The sequence below is a fragment of the Myripristis murdjan genome, chromosome 23, assembly GCF_902150065.1.
Source record: "Myripristis murdjan chromosome 23, fMyrMur1.1, whole genome shotgun sequence".
Taxonomy (NCBI): Eukaryota; Metazoa; Chordata; class Actinopteri; order Holocentriformes; family Holocentridae; genus Myripristis; species Myripristis murdjan.
This window is the reverse complement of record NC_044002.1, coordinates 13,852,334-13,874,140: the sequence shown is the minus strand read 5'-3', so window position 1 is coordinate 13,874,140 and position 21,807 is coordinate 13,852,334. Positions and strand designations below refer to the sequence as shown.

General features: G+C 41.6%; 1 protein-coding gene across 4 annotated transcripts in view; it reads left to right on the top strand.

The window, feature by feature from the left end:
- The window catches only part of grm8a (glutamate receptor, metabotropic 8a), a 283,521-nt gene that overhangs the window by 162,586 nt on the left and 99,128 nt on the right, over positions 1 to 21,807 (top strand). For all 4 annotated transcript variants that reach the window (XM_030046271.1, XM_030046272.1, XM_030046273.1 and 1 more), the window contains exons 3-4: positions 20,776 to 20,911; positions 21,571 to 21,725. In XM_030046271.1, the coding sequence (XP_029902131.1) occupies positions 20,776 to 20,911; positions 21,571 to 21,725 (291 nt within the window). The remainder of the gene's footprint in view (positions 1 to 20,775; positions 20,912 to 21,570; positions 21,726 to 21,807) is intronic.

The following is a 21,807-nucleotide window of genomic DNA, read 5'->3' as shown; positions in this document are numbered from 1 at the left end:
GAGGAGGAGAGGGTGGGCCGAGCGAGGTCGATAGCAGGAGAGAGTGAGGGATGGCGGGATGAGAGCAACGAGAGTCTGAGAGAAGCGGCCAGGGAGGGAGGGATGAGTGAATGAGGAGAGAGAGAGGGAGAGAGCGAGAGAGAATGAATATAGAGAGGAGGATTAAAAAAAGCCACTGAAGGGATGGATGGCTGCAGACACCCCTACAGAGGGCAAGGCTGAAATAATGGTGTGCTGCGGCCGCTTGATTGGCCCTGAGCAGCTCGGGGCCGCAGAGGAGCAGATGAGCCTCACACTTCCTGGATGACAGGGGTCAAAGGGCACCCAGCAGAGAGAGAGAGGGAGAGAGAGAGAGAAAGGGAGAGGGAGAGAGAGAGAGAGACTTCTGTTGTTCTTTAATAGAAAAAGATGAAAAAAGATACCAAAACAAGAAAATACATCTTACTCTTAACCCCCTTTGCCTTCCAACACAGACACACACACACACACACACACACACACACACACACACACACACACACACACAGGTGTACATGCACATAAACAATCATTTGCATACACACTCACCGACGGATGCATATCTACAGACATGTACACAGTCAAGGGAGAAGTGACTGCACAAAAGTCAATCTGACCTACAGTTTCTGTATCTGTTGGAATCCAATATGTGTGTGTATGTGTGTGTGTGTGTGTGTGTGTGTGTGTGTGTGTGTGTGTGTGTGTGTGTGTGTGTGCTCATCTGCAGTGCGTTTCTCTCCTCTCTCCCAGTTTGTCTGTGACACACTCACATTATTAAGTACTTAGTAAATGCCAATACACTCCACTCTCTGCCCCCCTCTCTTTCTCTCTGTCATTGCCATTGCCTCTCTTTTGTCTTTAGGCCTTGCTGCATTTTCTCGATGATTGAAACCAAACACACATGCACACGCACGCACGCACGCACGCGCGCACGCGCGCACGCACGCACGCACACACACATACACACACACACAAACGAAATATCAATGTTCTTTTTCTATATAATGAATGCAATTACAGTTTGTAGTTTGTTTACATGTACATGCCTCTGAATGTATGAACAGTACAGATGACTTGGAAGTCTAATATATGTATATAAAGACGATCTCCATATGTGACATATATTGTCTTATAAATACCCTTAAATGAAACATATATTTGAATTTGGCACGTTTTATAGACTATTTACTTATCAACATATCCAGAGGGAGTATATATGTTTGGTTCATATATATGTATCACACATGAGAACTCTCTTATAGGACATATATGTTCTTATATTAGATTTCTGTATCGAGTTGACTAAATCTGGGCTTTTGGAGACTGATTCTGATACTGATATGTCTGGTGTGAAGGTGTTGATTTTGTACAAATATTACAGCAACTTCAAGGAGTTTTTAACTGATTATGAAACAGATGAAACTAACGCAGACCTGCGGCCCGTGTTAACTGTCAGACTCCAGACTCCGCTGTTTCTACCTTCACTCTGCCTCTGGCTCCACGTCGTGTCCTGCCCAACTTTGCTGTCGGTTCTCTGAGCCACGTTCAGCTCCCCTGCCCGCCATCCGGGCCAAACTGCTTTGAGCTCACGAGCCCCGACCCAAAAACTTCACTGTTTTTTCCTGCTTCCTCCCGGGCATGAAATACAATCACTGCAGGTGTTGGATTTTGCTGTGTCGGTATCTCTTTTAGTGAAGCTAAAGCACCTTTCGAGCTTTTTGTCTTTCTTTCACTCGCTTTCACAACAAGGCCAGATCAAGATCTTTACGACATGAGGCAGCCTTCATTCTGGGAAGCACTACTGCTTTTGTCCACAGGGACCGCCAAAATCAACACAAAATGAAAGCTCCTTGTAGTTGCTTTACATAAATATCTTTTAACATGACCAAATCCAAAAATAATCCCCAAAAAGACAAGTATTCATTTTCCCACAGACTCATATTCTTAGAGATCTATTCCATCAGCCATCAGTTTATCGGAATCGGTATTGAGTAATCATCAATAAATACATAAACACATAATTTCCATAATTTCAGAGGTGAACAACAATAATTTGCTGATATATATGTTTTAAAAGGCCAAGATTAGTTGGATCTGATAGCAAAACTGCCAAAATCAGATGGTATATAAACAAACTGCTACTTCATATCAAGCTCTTAATTGGCAGCATGTTTCTAAAACATGTCAGTGACTGCTGATTCAGTGCCTAAGTAAATATAGAGCTGATATTTTTCTACCTGGCAGCGATATAGAGGAGAGGATTAGGTGGATCAAGCAGTTGGGGTTTATTTAATTAAAAAAGAAAAAAAATATTCCCCCCTCTTTTGAAGTGGGAAGCATTACCGAGAGAGCAGAGACACACAACATGTTGCTGATATTGCTTCCTCGGAGCACAGAAGGGAGACAGAGATAGAGAAGTAGGGAGGGGAGGAGGCACACAGCATCGCCTGCTCCCGAGAATGAAGGGAAGTGAGGCAAAGCCAGAGACAGCGCGTTAGATAGACACACAGATAGATGGGCAGATACCTTTGTGGGTGCAGAGGGGAGACAGATAGAGCAGATAGACACATAGATGGATAGACCGACTGTATGACTGACTACCTGGCTGCACTGCGGGAAGGGAGGCATTCAATGAGAAAGGGATGGAGGGATGGATGAGCAAGAGAGCACACACAATGTGATACTTAACAGCACGCTGGAAGTCAAGGAGGAGACGTAGGAAAGAAAGGAAAAGGAGAAAGAGTAGAGGGGAGAGAGGAAGTATAGTAAGTTTAATATCTCTGAAGGGCAACTCTTTTGCAGCATACAGTAATATGAGGCATGTAAGTGAAAGAATATAGCCCATAAGTAAGGACAATACACGGCAATACACAACATACATGATCTTAATTAGACACTTACAGGAATGTAGAAGTCTGTGGAAACATTTCCCTGTTCTTGTTACCTTTCTCGATGTAAAGTCATACAAAGACACTCACTTACATCAGATTTCCGCGATTTCTCCATGAACTTCAATTTGTTTGTCAAACTGAGGCTCAAAAATTTACGTTCAAGTAAATCAGAAACGAAGTTGCAGGTTTTAACGTAAAAGAAGAAACGGAGACATGCCTGAAGCTGAAATCGGGAACTTCCAAAATTCGGCCACAGCAGCGACTGTGGTCATGCCGTCACTGATTGGGTGTTTCCACAAGTGAACAGCAGTGCATCAAGTGCATTAAAACTTTGGGATCAAGTGTATGTGATTATACACTTGAAATGTGTTAAATAGAGAACATGTAAATCGTGCTAGTAATGAGGGGCCAGTGAGTTTGACACCGATAATCTTGGAGCAGTTATTGATAAAAGTCCTCAATCTGTCCTTTCTAGTCATCTCCAAGTTCACAAACAAACCACAGTGAACAGAAGAGCCAGTTTAACAAATGAGGTCATCAGCGTCTTGCCCACCCCGACACTACAGTTTCCTCAGGATGTACAGCGGCTGATTTCTAAACTGACTTCAAAACAGTTTGTTATCGAGCGCGGTGTGGAATATTTATTCGGGGCCATAAACCTCACAGGTAATGCATGACCAACATACATTGCCTCCAGCATAACCGATAAGAGAGAGAGAGAGGGAGCGAAAGAGAGCGGGAGGGAAGAGGGAGAGCGGTAGGAAAATTGATTTGGAGAGGCTTTAAGGAAGTGTGGGGCGGAGGACAGACAGTGAACAAGACAGATAAAGAACAAACTGGAGAGGGATCCTACCCTCTGCAGTTTAGACCGCAATAGGCCGCAGATTTATATTGATCGTATATATCTGCCTGGTGTTTATGTAGTCTAGTGTTTGGGGGACACTTTAATCCAAAGTGCTTGACAGTGCAATGAGCGTGTACATTTTCATTATGGGTAGCCTCGTAGGAATAACCACGGTGATGTTACCACATTTCTCGACCCATTGTCTGATATGGGACCATATACAGTCTGCTTTGTTATTGGACAGTGTGTGCAAAGCTTTAAAAAACCCCATTCCAGATACACTTCAGGGGGAAGAAGCACTGCGTTGAGTTTAGACAGATGCTCTTTGGGGTGCTTTTTGAGTTTAATGCTATTTAGACATTAAATAAGTGAGTAAAAAGTCTCCAGAGTCTTTGTTTGCAGGTGACTGTTTTTGCACCCCGCCACCCTCAGAGATATTGTGTCAACTGCATTCAAGTCTCAAACAAAAGCACCAAGCTTTCAGCTCCGAACCATAAAAATACTATATACCATGGCAATTCTCTGACTCCCACATCTACACAACTCCGCCTCGCCTTCTCTATTTCGTCGTCTAAGCTTTTGGCAGTAAACACTGCATCCATTGATGCTGCAGGGAGCGGAGACTTTGGCCAGCGCTTTGCACGTCGATACTTAAAGAAAACTTCATGTGCAAGACAAATTGATCTGGTGAAATCTATGCACGGGGGCAGCGTTTCAACAAAGCAATAGTGCATTGACAGCACCCGGCCAAAGCGTACGGCGTTCTTTATCTTACACATGAAGAAAACAGCATAGCGCATTGAGTCTGAGAGTTTGAATGAAACTGCGAGTGCTTTTCGAAGAAGGAGTTATTCTCTCCCAAGAGATTGACATTTTAAGATACTGTTAATACCACAGAGAAAGATTCTTAACTGCAAGGCTGATTAGATTATTGCCTGCAAGAATCTGTCAGCTGAACTCCATTAATTTCACCTTATTCACCCACTTGCTTACTTAATATAAGCATCTGATATATCAACTATATATAAGTATAGACAGTAGTACAGAAATTCTAGTACAATTAGTATAACTTTAAATTAGATAACATACTATGTTTTTTCCATCTTTCCATCTTTTTCCATCAGTTATACTCATCATTTTGACAAAAAAAGAAAAAAAAATGTTAGTGCTGTATCTGTTTGTGTGAGTGCGTGTGTGTGACAGCACAAATGGAAATATAATGTCATGAATGTAACCACATCATTCTGAGGAATTACAGCGAAAACCCTGCAATTCCCGCGGGATAAAGTCATCGTGGCTCCATCTCGAAATCAGCACAATAGATGCGTGATTGTGTTTCATTCTCTTTTTCCTTCCTCCTCTCTCACTCCCTCGCTTTTTTTTCCGTTTCCCCCGCATCATCTTTGACACAAAAGGTGACACCGAGAGAGAGAAAGAGAGGGGGGGAGAGAGAGAGAGATTGTCAATATTTGAATAAGTCACACAGTGCCACCATCCAACCCATCTAAGCTGTGGCGATACATTAGCATAGCACACAATAACCACCGCCAATGTCAGGTGTGAGGGTCAGCTGCAATGCACACATGCAAACACACACACACATACACACACACGAAACACAAAATGCATTCACCAGCTGCCAAATACTTTCTTTTCATTGCTATTCAAGCGTCATGTTTGCCCACACAGATGCTATCAGCGGCAATAAGCCTGTGTAGTCATCACTATTCAAACGGCGTAATGTCGCCCGTATATTCTGTTCACGGGCAGATTCTAATAGCAACAAATTACTTGGCTGACGTTTCTATGGGCCAGCTGATTGGACTGGACTGCTGCATGTACACTGTGATGACTTGGTATTGATAAAGTTCTCATTGAACAGTAAATGTATGTCTGTGTGAGCATGTGTGCCTGTTTTGTTTGAATGACTACTACACATTAATTTGCTGACAGGCCGCCCCGTGCCCATTATCTTTTTGCCCTGCTGGGGACTGATTCTGATGGTTTGAGGTTGATAAAGTTAAACAAAATGTTTATGTATGTGTGTGTATTAAAATTTAACTGCCATTTAGCTCCATTGAGTTGCTGGCAAAGCAGTTTTATGTTATCGCCTGCCGTGATGTTGTCTGTTGATTTAATGCTGGTGTGTGTGTACGTTTTAGGGAATTGTTGGAATCGTTGTTAATGTGTAATCCCTGCATGAGTATTTAACAGCCATTAAAAAAATGTTCCATTAGCTACCATGTGAACGTGTTATGTAAGGAGAAAAACTGCCAGCAAGCTATGTAGAAAAATTTCCTTTTCCTTTTCACACTAACAGACTTCATGCCGCCTAATGTTAGAAAGAAACCACGTCTTGAAATCCTAATTTTCACTGTAATGTTAAAGCATGACAATGCTGAAAATATTGGAAAAAGAAAGAGAAGAACAGAGTAGAAAAGGACTGATGCAACAGAATAGATTAGAATTAAACTTCGAGATAAAAACAGACCTTTACCTAGTCGGGAAGATATGGTTTTGCATAGATTTTTGCAGATTTGGAGATGGAAAAAGAGAATTTATGAGACAGATTGAGTTTTTTTTTTTTTCTTTTTTTTTCTCTTTCTTTTTTTGAGATGGTGTTTGCTTGTCATAAAGGTCACGCGAAAGGTCAGCGGTGGCAATGACATTTCTGGTCCTTCATCCATCCGTTTCACTGTAGGGAGTGTGAAGCCACCGCGGCAGACAGAGCTGCATATCCCTGCTAGGATCCTTGCTCATCCTTCACTCTGTGTGTGTGTGTGTGTGTGTGTGTGTGTGTGTGTGTGTGTGCGCGTGTTGTGTGTGTGTGCTTGTGTGTGTGTGTGTGTGCGTGCGTGCATTGTGTAATCCTATATGTGTCTGTTTGAGTGTGTAGCCTATGAATATACATTTGCATGTGTGTATACGTGAGCACCTGCTGAATGTGCATTATGTGTATCTATCTCTGTATTTTTAAATGTATGCACGTGTATATATCAGCATTTGTGCGGGTTTTTTTGCTCTGTATTATAAATATATTTTTGTGTGTGTGTGTATGTGTGTGTGTACATGTGAGATCCCTCTTCATCCCCAGATAAAACACGGGCTGGAGGACAGCGGGATGTCCAAGCCTGGGGAGACACAGGCATCTGCAGGGATCTGAGGGGCTGTGTGTGTGTGTGTGTGTGTGTGTGTGTGTGTGTGTGTGTGTGTGTGTGTGTTTGTGCTCGTGTGTGAGTGCGTTTGCCTGTGCCTGTGTATGCTCGGGAAGATGTTAAAGCTGCGACACGCACACACACACACATACTCACACGCAACACACACGCATGCACATACATGCATAAAGACAGCCTGAGGGCGCTGCTGTAATTGCATGTCTGATTACTATCAGATGCAGAAAGTGTGTGTTAGTTAGAGATAGAGAGATAGAGAGAGAGATAAAGAGAGCGAGTGCAGCGGAGGAAGAGCAAGAATGTGACAGAAAGATTTTGACAAAGTTCGAGTGTGAAAGTGCCAGACAGAAAACTCTAGTGACTGTAACACACACAGAGAGAGAGGGGGAGAGAGAGAGAGAGAATCTTAGCAACACAGCAGGAAAAAGAGAGAGCGAGAGAGATCGACGCTGAAAAGCCGTAGGGAGAGAGAGTAATGGAAAGAGAGAGCAGCAGACAGAAAAGTGGACACATTCTCTCTTTCTGATCTGTGAGCTTAACGCTGACCTTCAGCTTTTTATCCGTTGGTCTGACATCCAATCATTCTGCGCTTATCTCCCTCCTCCCTCACCTCATACCCTACATCCTTTCATCAGTCCATATATCCTCCCTTCCTTCCTCCCCTCCGTCTGCTCATCCATCCTCGCCTCCCGATGCGTCGCCTTTACCCTGCGCCTGTTCCCCCTGTCAGGTGCACACCTTGCGATGTTACAGCCGATTCAGGCTTCACCGGGCAAATTTCTGAGATGAGACTGAAAACGACGTGTCGCTGATTGTGCGGTGCGAGAAGGTCAGCGCGCCACGTCCCCGTCTCACAATGCATCCTGGGACGTCTCGATCGGTTCAAACGTGTTTGATTATTTTGTCATTGCTCCGGTAGCTTCAGGAAGTGCAAGGGAATACAATTGGCCAATTAGACTGCAGCAGGATATGTCATCAATCCAATTACTGCAAAGCACACAGAAAAGCAGATGAAGAGAGACTGTTTTTGTTCATCAGATAATCCCTCGTTGGCTCCAACCACATACACACCCAAACCTGGAACTGCAAAAAAATGGCCTAAAACTTATTTAGTTTCATATTCACTGTCAAATGCTAATTGACTTGTTTCCAGAATTATATCAATTCAAGTGTCAGTTTCTTGAGCTCAGCCGCCTTATTCTGTAGTTTATATTTTATTTATTAACAAAAAAAAGATAAATTAATAAAAAAAAAAAAAAAAAAATTTAAACTGCATTACAAACATGTGGGATTATCCCATCTCATTGGCAGTTTTTTCTTGTTTGTTTTAAGAAAAAGATATATTTTAAGACTGAATGTTAGACTAAGTGAGTTGTCAAGATGGTGGCCTTTTTTTTTTTTTTTTTTTTTTTTTTGATGTTTAGTCATTTTTTTCACCTGCACTAGTTGCATGTACAAACACAACTTGCAGCCGGTTGGTCTGTTATTGCTGTGTTTGCTAATGCACAAATGTCTACCCCAGTGACCCATCTGACTTTCAGTCTTGCTGGTGAGGCCAAACCTACAGGAATTCAATGTCGAGTGATGTTTGAAGTCTGGCCCGCTCGAGACCATGCAGTCACAAACTTGTGCTATTGCCTCATTCTAACGTGTGGCGCTATTTTGATGCAAAATTGGATCCGTTACCTTGGCAAATGTGAGTTGTCCTACAACACGTTGTCGTGTAATGTGTTTCTGGCATTATCCGTCCTTCTTTCCAGCCTCCATTCTCCATCTATCATGCCTTTTGGCTTTTCTTCCCTCATTTCTACCCTCCCATAATCCATTTCCTCAACCGTTCCACCCCATTTCACCACACTCGCTCCATCCTCAGTTTTCAGTTTCACTCTTCCTCCTGTCCTCCTTCCCATCCATCGTGCGATCTTTCCTACTCTGATCTCCCTCCATCCGGCGGAGAGCCAGAGCGATTGATCTGGTTGATCAAAGGTATTGGTGATGCGTGACAGGCGACAGGAGGTCAGACGACTTGATGGAGACATTAACTCTCTTGTCTCCTGCCTGAGGGCTCACAGCGCTCGTCTCCAATTACACCTGGCAACTCCTCTCTCTCCACAGTATCGATACACACGGCCCATCCAGCGGGGTAAACCTAGCCAACGGGCTCTTTTTATACCCAGCGGCATTGCAAAGTTAGAAAGTTTAGCTCCCACCATGTTAGAGTCTGTAAACAGTGAAGACAGGGAGTTATCCTAAAGGGAAGGCCAACAAAAATACAAAGTTAATATTTTTATATGGCTCACTTGCTAAAAACTTTCCACTTCTGTATGATTTGTCTCCCTCTACTGGCAGTAAATTAAACGCGGCTTTGCTAAACTGAAGTTGCTTTCAGTCTTCACATGCAAAGAAGAGGAGAAAAAAATATGGGAAAAAATACCTAATACCCAAATACCCAATATGGATGGGTAAAAAAAAGAATGTTAAAAGAATAGTACCCCAGTTTATGCCTGTAGCTGACAAAATGACTTGCCCTGAATATATAAATAGTGAGGGACTTCTTCCTGATATCGAGTTGCTGCCTCACTCCGCATTTCAGTCATCACAGAGTTTAAAAATCCTCCTCTAACTCATCTGCTTCTGTTAATCCACATCTCCTCCTTTGCGACTGGTGTAGATTTAATAAGGGAAATCAAAAGGGATAATGGGTTTTTACCTGAATCAACCTCATCAGTGTACTTAATGAAAAGAGCGAGTGTCACTAATAGATTGTACATTCAGTGTGTCCACTATCAAAGTCCTGCGTTTCATTGGATGTTTGCTGCACCACTGCTGCACTGCGGGGCTGAGAGGAATTATTTTCAAATGTTCCCTTAATCAGGAGGGCAATGGGAAAACATACTGCATGCCTTCAATAAGCTACAGTTAGTGCTGTAGTATTTATTGTTTATTGAAGGATTTCTGCACTGCAGAGGTGTTAAATGATGAAACGTGGGTAATGATATTTTCTCTGTCATGTAGCATCTTTCAAGAAAGCTCTTCAAGTCTGCCCTTCCTGCCTTCCTTCCATTTTTTTTCTCCATCTCCTGTCTGTTCTCTTGCCCAGTAAGCACCAGCACCCACCCAACCTCACCCTCACACCCACACCCACACAAACACGAACCCACACACTCTTCTTTCCCATTCACCACTAACTGGCCAGGTTCCACAGCCTGGTGCAATGGAGAGGTCTGATAAAGTCTCACACACTCTCTCTCTCTCACACACACGCCCTCACCCACACACATACACACATAGACGTGCTGATGCTGTACAGTTTTTACTCCGTCTTTTTCTCCTTTTCACACACACACACATATACACAAACAGGTAAACACACATACAAATAAATGCTTTATCTCTTTTCCTCTCTTTTTGTGCTTTCACCTAAACATAGGGGCATATAAAACTCTCTCTCTCACACACACACACACACACACACACACACACACACAAACACACACTCACTGTGCTCGATAGGTCTCCACCTTTCTCCCCTCAGACCTGAACAAGTGCTGACTTCAGCTAGACTGCCAGACTCCTGTGGCGAAGACAGACCTGCCCTTTACACTGCTGGTCCACAAACACACACAAACACACACTCACTCACACTTGCACACACCCACCCCCACACACACACACTCACACAAACACAATCCTGCTCCAGGCTGGTAGACGGAGTGAGATGTTGAGTGCTGTTCTGAAAAGGCCAAGATGCTCCCTCTCGCTATAGCTCAGTGTCTTACTTGCTCGCTCGCTCACTTGGTGTCTCCCTTGTCATTTCTTTTTCTCTCTCAGTGCCCCCCATCTAAACCCCATCCAAAAAAAAAAAAAAAAAAAAAAAAAAAAAAAAAAAAAAAAATCCAATACAAAACAACTCTCCTCACCCATCAGTAGCTCCCTTTCTTTCTCACACACACAGAAATAAAGAAATGCTTCAGGACCTGATCTGTGCTTTGACTCTGACACACTTTCAGATATCTTTATGCAGGGAATGCTGGCACACTGTCCTGTTTGCATTAAATAAAGATGGAGGCAAAGTCCATAGTCTTGCTGCATCGTTACTGCATTCATTCTGTGGTGGCAGTGTCCTGTAACTTCACCCAGGAGAGGTAAATTATTTTCACATTCAAATTCTGTCCTATTTTCCAGCCACCAGACATACTGATTTTTCTAAACTGTAGTTTTAAAGCAGAGAGGAAACATGATGGACAACTTGCACCATGCTGTCACTGCAGGGAGGATGCAAGATGTGGGACTTCTGCAATAGATGCAGTACAAACCCATTGAAAATTCCTCATTAATGTTTCCTTAAGTAACTCCAAAGTTAGATTTTTTTTTTTTTCTTGTTCCATATTGTATGACAGTGTCATGTGCATCACACTTAGGTTGAGTGAAATATTCAAAGCCAAGAGGTTATTGTTTTATGGCTGCAGCATTACATCACATAGAAAATATTGGTAACTCTTCATTATAGCAAATTTCATGGCAAGTAGGTGATATTAGCAAATAATGTATTTGAAATCTCTTTGAAATAACCCACAAATTATATCAACATTTACCTCAAAATTGATTGAAAACTGAAATGTTTGCATTTACTACATTGCCAAACCCATTCTAGATGAATATTTCAAATCCATTAGATTCAAAAAAATGATGCAAGGGTTGCCACTGGCCATGGAAATTCTGGAAAATCATGAAATCTTAAGACTGTCTTCAGCTCTGTGCAACTTGATTGTACTGGAGTTCTACAGGAAAATCAAATAAAAATCAGAAATTCAATTTGTACCGTCATTTGGGATGTTCAGAATGTGGTTGGTGACTCAGTAAAGTGATTTTTAATTTAATGTCAAAGATATTTCAGATACGTTACTTGCTAATTGTCACCTACTTACCGTGAAAGTTGCAGCCCACTAAAAGGAAGTGTTACCAAAATATCTCCGTGTCCTGTGCATCATTTACATACACATTTCCCTGTAACTCAGCAGGACGTGTGTGGTATCTTTGGAAACCTTTGGGTCTCCACTAGAATTTCAAAGGAAGGTCTGTGGATTTGAACAAAGCTTTGCAATGCATGCATTTGTAATGACAAACGCAGCAATGGGGCCAGCAGAGTTGCAGATAATACAGAACATGAGTAAGAAGGGGGACCTCTTTAGTGGTTGCACACGGCCTGTTTTCTGTCAAGTTTCCTGTTACTGAGAGGCATTGCTCTCTGTTTAATGAATTATTTTTAATAAATAGTTCTGGCAAATTCCCCCCTTGTTACACTGCTTCCTGTCCATCACAACACTTTTAATGCAGACGACAGGATAGGGGGACTTCTGCGATGTCTTAGACTGTATATAATAACGAACAAATGCAGAATGAGCGATATCTCCAGTGGCTATCATTGTGTTATTAAATTCTAGCATAATATACTGAGGCTAGAATGTGAATTAGCTCTCTAAATGGATCCCATGTGTTATTGTATTTTGTGTGAGCACCACTCAAAATGTTTTATTATGTACACGATATATCACTGTGAATATCCAATATCCACAAGCTAATGCAAACTGCTGCCTCAGTGTGTATTTTGATATATTACAACACTGTGCCAAGCAGACATGTCTCACCAATTTTATCTCGCCGCGCATTCACACCGTGCTAATCGGGCATGCGATTGCCGAAAGTACATTCATTTTTGATAAACCAAGAAAAGTTTGCCCATGTTGACCATACTCTTATCAGCATTTCATTACCGGCAAATTATAAGCAATTTCAGGCTGGAGTCAGGTTCGGGCACCCAAAAGGCTTTCCCACCTCAGGCTTGGTGCAGGTTTGAGCAGAATCTTTTTGGGTTCAGGTTGAGATGGTCTTAAATTTTCAAGCCCAATTGAGGCTCTGAGGCCCGGGTCCTCTAAGGCATATTTTAATGGGAGGATGTAAATTTCCTGGGACAGCGGTTCCGTGGGTGTTGTCAATGATTCATTACCAAGCCTGGGGAGAAGTTTCAACCCAGAGCGAAAACTGCAGAACAGAATATTTACCGCACCACTTAATCTGCACACAAGCACAAAAAAAGACTCACTGTGCCTCTATATGTTTTGCACATATAGAATCATTGAAATGCACACAAACACACGGAAAGGCCAAACGGTGAGTGTAGACGTATACACAGGCACGTAAGATGAGGCACACACATACACAAACACATGCGCACACACACACACACACACACACACACACACGCACACACAAATACAAATCAGGGACTTCAAAGGCCCACGCTGCAGTGCCCCGAGCCATGAACAAAGCATAGAGAAGCAGAGGGCAACTTTTAATTTTAAAGCAGCGCTAATGAGGTTTGGAGAGAAAGAAACTGTGTCAAAAGCACCATGATCGTGTGTATGTGTGTGTGTGTGTGTGTGTGTGTGTGTGCGTGTATAACTGTGTGTATTCTCACATAGTGACTGGCAGGTATTTGTGTGTGGGGGTGGATGCAGTGGCCAGTAATGTTCACTAAACTGGAGAGAGAAATTCATTTTTTCCCTGATGTGGCTCCAGCATGCAGTAATACTAGCAGTAATAATTGACAACGTGTGTGTACGTGTGTGTGTGTGTGTGTGTGCGCAACATTTTTTTCAGGACAGTGTGTTTGTGTGTGAGAGGAAGAAACAAAGACAGGGAAACACATACACACACACGTACACACACACACACACAGACAAAGACAGTGAGGATAACACAACTTAATGAAAGATTCATTAAAGGCTGGACTTTGATTTCACTCACTTCCTTTCATTTCCCTTTCTTACACATGCCAACATCTGTCCTTCTGACACACACACACACACACACACTCGCACCAGTTTGTGCCTTTACCCCAGTGAGGCAGCTAGCTTTAAAGTTACCTTCATCACTCATTCTGCTTAGCAGGAAACCACATCAATGTGTGTTTTCATGCCTTAATGTGTAGGTGTTAATGTGTTATGGGGGGTGGTGGGGGACGGGTGGAGGTCAGAGAGAGATAGACCTAGAGAGAGAGAGAGAGAGGAGGAAGAGAGATACAGGGAGAGAGAGAGAGAGAGAGAGAGAGAGAGAGAGAGAGAGAGAGAGAGAGAGAGAGAGAGGAGAGAGAGAGAGAGAGAGAGAGAGAGAGAGAGAGAGAGAGAGAGAGAGAGAGAGAGAGAGAGAGAGAGAGATTGCAAAGGGAATGTGACTGAAGTCTGCAACAGGTAAAGAGAAAAAGATGAGAGAAAGGTTTCATGTGTTTTGTATATATGTGTGTGTGTGTGTGTATATGTGTGTGTGTGTGTGTGTGTGTGTTCTCACCAGATTGAAAAGAGGTTTCATGCAGAGCATTCTGTGCATGTAAGCCACGTGGGGGTGATGCAAATGACCGATATAACCGAGTTAAGTTCTTCAAACAACCTGACTGAAATTTCAAAAAACAAACAAGGAAGACAGACACACACACACACACACACACACACAGAGAGAGAGAGCGAGAGAGAGAAAGAGAGAGAAGAGAAAGTGACATGGAAATTAGTTTAGGGAGAATGCAGAAAGTACAGCGGAGAGAAGAGAAACAAACAGAAAGAGGAGAGAGGAGGGCGTGAACGGGACAACAGATGCTGTGAACTGAAGCACAGGTGAAAACAGATGACCACAACAGCGAGAGTCTGAGTGAGTGTGTGTGTGTGTGTGAGTGAGAGAGAGAGAGAGAGAGAGAGAGAGAGAGAGAGAGAGAGAGAGAGAGAGAGAGAGAGAGAGAATGGAAACCCAGACAAAGGTGATGATCAAGGAAGGAAGGAAGGGCGAGGGTGAGAGACGGAGAGAGAAAAAAGTGACAAATACAGAGAGCGAAAGAGGGCTCTACTTTAAACAATTCTGAATTATTCAGTGGACAAAGCAAGGCTTTGTCTCGGCAAATAAAATTACAGCGGCAGGCCAGCAGAGAGGGGGCAGCAGTTTATCTCTGACATTTGGCTTAAAAACTCTATCCACTTGCTTTGTTTTGGCTTTTGGTCCCTGGTAATATCCCTGACAGGTATTTTTTTTTTTTTTTTGTGACAATTTCACCCCGTGCTTTGTGATCATACTTTAGTTTCTTTTATGTCTTTGCACACACTCGCTCTCACACACTGTCCCTGCGCTTTGATCTTGCCACATTGACTGATATAATTCGGTTTCTTGGGCAACTGTGCATTCTAAGTGAAGATGGAAAGTTGACATAGTCGTTAATGTGTTCTTATTCAAGAAATATGACAAAGACAATATATTTTCTTTAGTGCACTTTGTTTTTACACGTCGTTTTACCAGGCTATATGACAAGACATATTATTATTGTCTTTACTGTCAAAAAGTCAGTTTTACAGAAGGTAAAGGAAGAAAAAAAAGTTATTTTTTTTCTGGTTGAGTGGAATAACGACATCACATTTTTGAATCTCCATATTAGACTTTGAGACTTATTCATCCCAGACCTGTCACTTGAACTTACTCTAGCAGAATTTCTTTTTTTCTTTCACAAAATCCCCCTAGCCATTGCACAGCGTGTGAATTTCATCTTCTTATCGTCAAATGTTTTACTGTCACACTGCTCTTGCCACCCACCTATTCCTGTTTAATTTGCTATTATACCGTCTGATTTGCGCATGTAAGTGGAGCGGCACTGCCAAATAAACATTTCTCAAAGCTCGCAAGCTTACGTGAAGCAGTTGTCACGAATGTTATTTTTTTAAATGTATTTATTTTGTTATGTCTTTATCTCTTTATGCTTTTGCGTGCTTTTAAAAAGTTTGGCATTTATTTTTGAAACAGAGAAACTTTGGTACCAGCTAATTTCATTGCAAAGTGAATCATTACATTTCCCAGTGGATTTAGAGCACTATGAGTTCTTGCGCTCTTTCTTTTTTTTTTAAACATACATATTTATTTATTTATGCTTTGATGAGTTTGACAGGCTGAAAGTGAGACAGAGAAATTTAAGCAGACAATGACAGAAACAAGACAGAAAACAGAGAGAGAGATGAGTAAGTTTGCTCTTTCTCTCCATTCATGTCTTTGTCAGTTAATAGATGAAATGGTGCAGAGAGAGAGGAGAGCGTGGGAGGGAAGCAGATTGGTAATTAAACGTCGAGACGGCAGTGTTTCCCATCCTGAAACAGAATGAATTTAATCTTGAAACAGAATGGAGTTAATTACCGACTGTAAGGGTTTCATTTGGAGAAGCGCTGGACGCACTTTACATTGAATCCATCATCACAACTTACAGCCTGCTTCTGTTTTAGCAATCGCACAGAGGGCAGACAGATATACACTTCCACACACACACACACACTCACACACAAATAGACACATACAATTAGGAATCAGTCACGTTCCATGAAGCAGCGATAATCAGATTATTAGAGATAAAGTGGGAGTTTGGTGTTTTGCTGCTCAGAGGATGTAGAGCCCATAATTCAATTAGCTCACTGTAGATTAATTACCCAAACTGTTGAATAATGTGATAAAGTGGCTGTTCCTGTGATCTAGTGCAGCTGACACTTTTTTTTTTTTTTTTTTTTTGCCTTTCCTTTAGTTTGCTTGAAGATGAAGTGTTGAGTTTCCAGGCTCTGGCTGGTCTAGAATCAGTATAATCCTCACTGGCAGTGTGTCGAAAAAATAACATTTTCAGTTTTCACACAATCAGAGAAATCATCAACTTTCAGATTCATGAAGTGATTTGAGTTTTTGGTGAGTGGGTTTGTCTATGACCAGCTTGAGTGAAAACACTGAAACCTCCCCAAATTTCTATTACAATGATCACTGCTACCACTGCTACTTTATATTTATTTTATTTTATTTTATTTTGGTCTAATTTTATTTTATTTTTGTCTATTTTATTTTATCTTATTTTATTTTAGTCTATTTTCGTTATATATTTTTATTCCTAATTTTTATATAGTTTTTAAAGAGATTAGGGGAATTTTGTGCCTTGGCAATGCATTTAGGTTTGGGTTAAAAGCTGGAAATATTGATAGTTGATAGTCACTTTGATAGTCACCAAAGCAATAGCTAGCCACTTGAAACTTACGACTGTCACTGTCACTGTAATGAACAACATACTATAAATGTAAATGTATTGAAGCATTTGCTGACAGTTATATTACATTTATGCCAATTTGCAGTACTTGTTTGTCTAGCTTGTCCAGAGATGTCCAGAGATGTCAGCTTTCCCTGGTAGTAAACATACTGATATGCAGATTTATGTATGATGTAATCTTGACACCTCAGTTATTTAAAAATTCAAGAAGCACCATATCAAAATAAGAAAGCAGACGTGTGATGGTTAGAGACGTCTCCGCTTCTCTTCCTACTGCTCTCAGCGAGGTTGATCTAACAACTAGCACTCTCGGCGGTAAACAGGGAGAAACCAGTGTTTACTGTTGTTTCTCAGTTGGCAGCCGTGTAGGAACAGATCCAGGAATGTGCAAAACTGGGTATTACGGCCATGCAGCTTGTTTTTTATAATGAGAAGTTTTCCCAAATTTGATGTTCTCCCAAGTGGGCAGTTAGACAAAGATTGGGTGGGAGCCAGAGCCACAGCTATTAACTGCAGAGGAAGGTGTGTAGCTGAATGATGTAATTGATATAATTCACGGTGCAGCTACTGAAACTGTTATCCTCACACATTAGCTCAATCTTTCAGCCTGGTTTCCTTCCTGTTTTGTTTTTAGGCCAGAGCCAAATCACCACTGAAACTTTGTATTTTGCATTCTGCACTGTGTGGTGGTGGCATTGTTTTGGGCTGCACCTTGAAGTTTTGGAGAGTTTTCTATCATCCATCACTTGGTTTGACATTTGGAGTCTCTGATTTGGCTGGCAGAGAACTTTCATACTGGATCATGCACCTAGGTCCCAGCTAACTTATTATTATTATTATTATTATTGGAGCTTTAAAATCGACCTTGAAACAGCATCTTGTTTTTCCGGCTTTTGTCATTTGTCTGTCGCGTTCCAAGTCTCGCACTTACTTTACGCTAACTTTGTGATGTGCTGCGAATCTTCTGTCTGAGTGTCATCGTGACTGAGGGTTTTGATGTTCTATCATTCCCGTCTCTCATCAAAGCCCCTCTCCTTTCTCAACAAATGCTGCCTTCAACTAGACGTTGTGTGCATGATTAAAAAAAGAAGTCGATTTTACCCATGACCTAAACCCACAGCTTGCTTTCAACAGAGCAACAAAGGTGCGCAATAATAACCGGCTTCCGCTTTTAATGGGCCGTTTTTTGGCAACATCAAAGCAGGGAGTCTTTCAGGAGGAGTTGTAAATTTGCCTGGGACACTGACAGCAAGAGGTGTGTGGGTGCATGTGGGCGTGTGTACACAAACACGCACACACAGAAGCTCATAATTTGATATTGTCTTTATCTAGGAAGTCTGTTCTCCATAGGGACAGTTATAGATGATGTGAGGCAGGCTATAAAACAAAAGATGATTTAATCAGTTTTATGCAACACCAAGGACAATGGAGAGAGAAAGTGAGAATACCGACATCAGCGTTTGTGCATGTGTGTTTGCATGTGTGTGTGGACACATATGTGAGTGCACACTGTATATCTCACTTTACCGTTTGCTGTTTGTGTGTACGTATGTTTCTGCATGTGTGTATGTCAGCTAGGTGATTATCCTTGAGAAAGTATTTGGAACTTAGAAGCTAAGTATTTATCTTTATTATTATGTGTGTGTATGTGTGTGTATGTACAGAAGGTTTTGTCACTTTAGTGATTATCCTTGAGAGGCTATTAATTTGAGGCTAATGAGTATTTGTTTTAACAGTCATACGCGATGGTGTGCGCACATGTGTGTGTTTATGTGTGCGCGTCTGTGTGTGTATATGAATGTGAGTGTGTGTGATTAAGGGGCGTGATATAGTGAAAGCGACAGACTGTACAGATGTTCAATAAATGGGCTGGAACAGGCAGGGGGGGAAGAGGACATCATTCAAATACACACACTCACACACACACACACACACACACACACACACACACTCACACACAGACATAAATGAGATAAATGGACAGAAACATACACTCACAGTGTGAATACAGACATGATCAGACATGAATATAATGTGCATTGATTAACCCGCCAAAAACCAAATGAAATTACCTTTATTTTCCTTCAGAATATTTAAAAATCGCTTTTTTGGCTGTTGAAAATGCTTTTTGTTCTTTAATTGCAAAGTGCACCCTCTTGTCTTAATTTTATTGTAATTATTTAATATATTCTAAGAAACAAATGGAGTTCTGTGCATTGGTGCTCCGTTTAGGTCTCGGAGGGTTAAGTATATAATGATGTAATGCTGTAATAAGGACATACACATTTTCACCTTTGCAATGTGGAATTGTGTGTGTGTGTGTGTGTGTGTGTGTGAGTGTGTGTGTGTGAGAGAGAGAGAGAGACAGAGAGAGAGAGAGAGAGAGAGAATGAATGAATGAAAGAGTGTTTGTTTTTGTGACTTCCTTTTTGTTCATGACTAGAAGATCTTTCAAAATTTGTTAATACATTTGTGTGTTTTGTCATACTGATGTGAACACTAATACATGGTGTATTTGTGAATGTGTGTGTGTGTGTGTGTGTGTGTGTGTGTGTGTGTGTGTGTGTGTGTGTCAGTAGGCAACACAAATCTTGCTCATTATTAGGCATTGTGAGTGACATAACTAATGTCAGCTATTGTTGTGACTGCTATTCCTGTCATTCTCCACAACAAAAGAGGCAGGAGTGGAGTGGGAACAGAGGACTGGGTGTACTAACATGTGATTTAGAATCATCATGCCGCCTCATTTATCCTTCACTCCTTTTTTCTCTCTCTTTCCTCCATCTGTATCAACACCTCCTACCTACACCATCACTTCCTCCTTCTTTCCTCTCTGCATTTTCTCTACCTCCCTCTTTCCATGTGCAACATTTTTTTAGCCGTTTCTCTCCTTCCAGCTGCCTGTTGTGGCTCCTTCCATCCTCCCCACTCCTCTGTTTTTCACCTCCGTCTTCCTCCTCCTGTTTCTCTCTCAGACTCTCCCCTTTTTCCTGCACTTCCTCTCTCTTTTCCTCCCCATCCTTACGTTCACCCCCCTAGTCATTTGCTTTTTTAAGTGTCTTATTCTGTATTTTCCTCACTCACTCTCTCTATCCCTCACTTCCTCTGTTCCCTCTTCTAATTCATTCCTCTTTCCCTAATATTTTGTCTCTTGCACATATTGATGCCATGAAACTTTAAAATGGCAATTCCTGAGATCCTATTCATTTATTTATTTATTTGTATTTTGGTGACATGATTTTATAATGATTTGTCAATCAAATTGTGTCATCAAAACTTTTTTTCTAATCACTCATCATGTTAATTACTCAACTCTGCTGGGTACTGATTCTCCCTTGTGAGTGTCAGAGAAATGTAATCCCTAACAAAAAAAAAAAAAAAAAAACTTTGTAAACTGGGTGAAAGCTAAGTCATGATTAATAATTTCTGATATGAACATGGAACACAACATCAGTGTTTGAGTCAACTGACAGGTTTTTGTCAGATCCTGAGTGGATTAAACTGTTGATCCTTTGCAACTGTAGCTTTGACAGTGTGTGTTTGTGTGTGTGTGTGATTGTTTTTCTTGATTTTTTTTTTTTTTCTGTTGTGCACCTGTTTACCAAATTGGATGCTCTATTCATGAAACATATTGATATCTGACAGTATGAAAGTTTTGAGTAAAATTGGAATTCATACAAAAAAAGGAAATAATTGCATAAAAAAACAGATAACAGTATATCCTCTCCATCTGTGTCTCTCTTCCAGGTGGTGTGTGTATTGCCCAATCTCTGAAGATCCCTCGGGAGCCCAAGCCGGGGGAGTTTGACAAGATCATCAGGCGCCTGCTGGAGACCTCCAATGCCAGGGCCATCATCATGTTCGCTAATGAGGACGACATACGGTACGTGCTGTGCACTTAAACAAGTGCACCTCTGCCAGTTTCGTGCATCACCTATCATCGCTTTCACTTTTGGTTTGTTGAGATTCGCTGTTGACTGTTTTTCCTTATGCAATATAGCACACATTGAAAAGCGGCATGACACTCAGTGAATGAATATTTATCACCTACCTACACGCAATCAATTTAAAGCAATAATGACCAAGAGACCGTGGCTGCAAGTCAGTGCAATATTGTCACGGGTGTTTGGATATTGATATTACGATAGCAGTAATATGGATTATAATGAAAGACTAGCACTGCTTAATTGTGTCTGGGCTAATCAGAAGGCATGGTTTGAGCTATTTCATTATGCACTTTGTAGCCCTCATTTAATCAAGTCTTCCCTCATTTATTGCATTTTAGTCATTTAGCTGATGCTTTTATGCAGTATCTGTGAGCAATTTACATTGAGTGAGCAGGTAGGGGCTCAGTGTCTTGCTCAAGGACACTTTGAAATTACACCCAGCTTTATGGGATCAAGCCTGGGACCTTCCTGACACCTAGGACACTCTCTCTCACTGCTAAACTGCTGCCCCTTGCTGGTCAGTTTCGTACACTATGTGCAGCTGATTTTTTTTTTTTTTTTTTAACTCTCCTCTCCCCCTCCCCTTCTCTATCAGACGAGTCCTGGATGCAGCCAAAAGGAACAACCAGACTGGTCATTTTCTGTGGGTGGGATCAGACAGCTGGGGATCCAAGATCTCCCCTGTGATTGGCCAAGAGAGAGTGGCTGAGGGAGCCATCACGATCCTGCCCAAACGAGCGTCTGTGGATGGTAAGTGGGATGTGTGCGCATGTGTGTTAAGGGAGGTGAGGGAAATAACATGAATATGGTGAGATTTAATTGCATACATGTT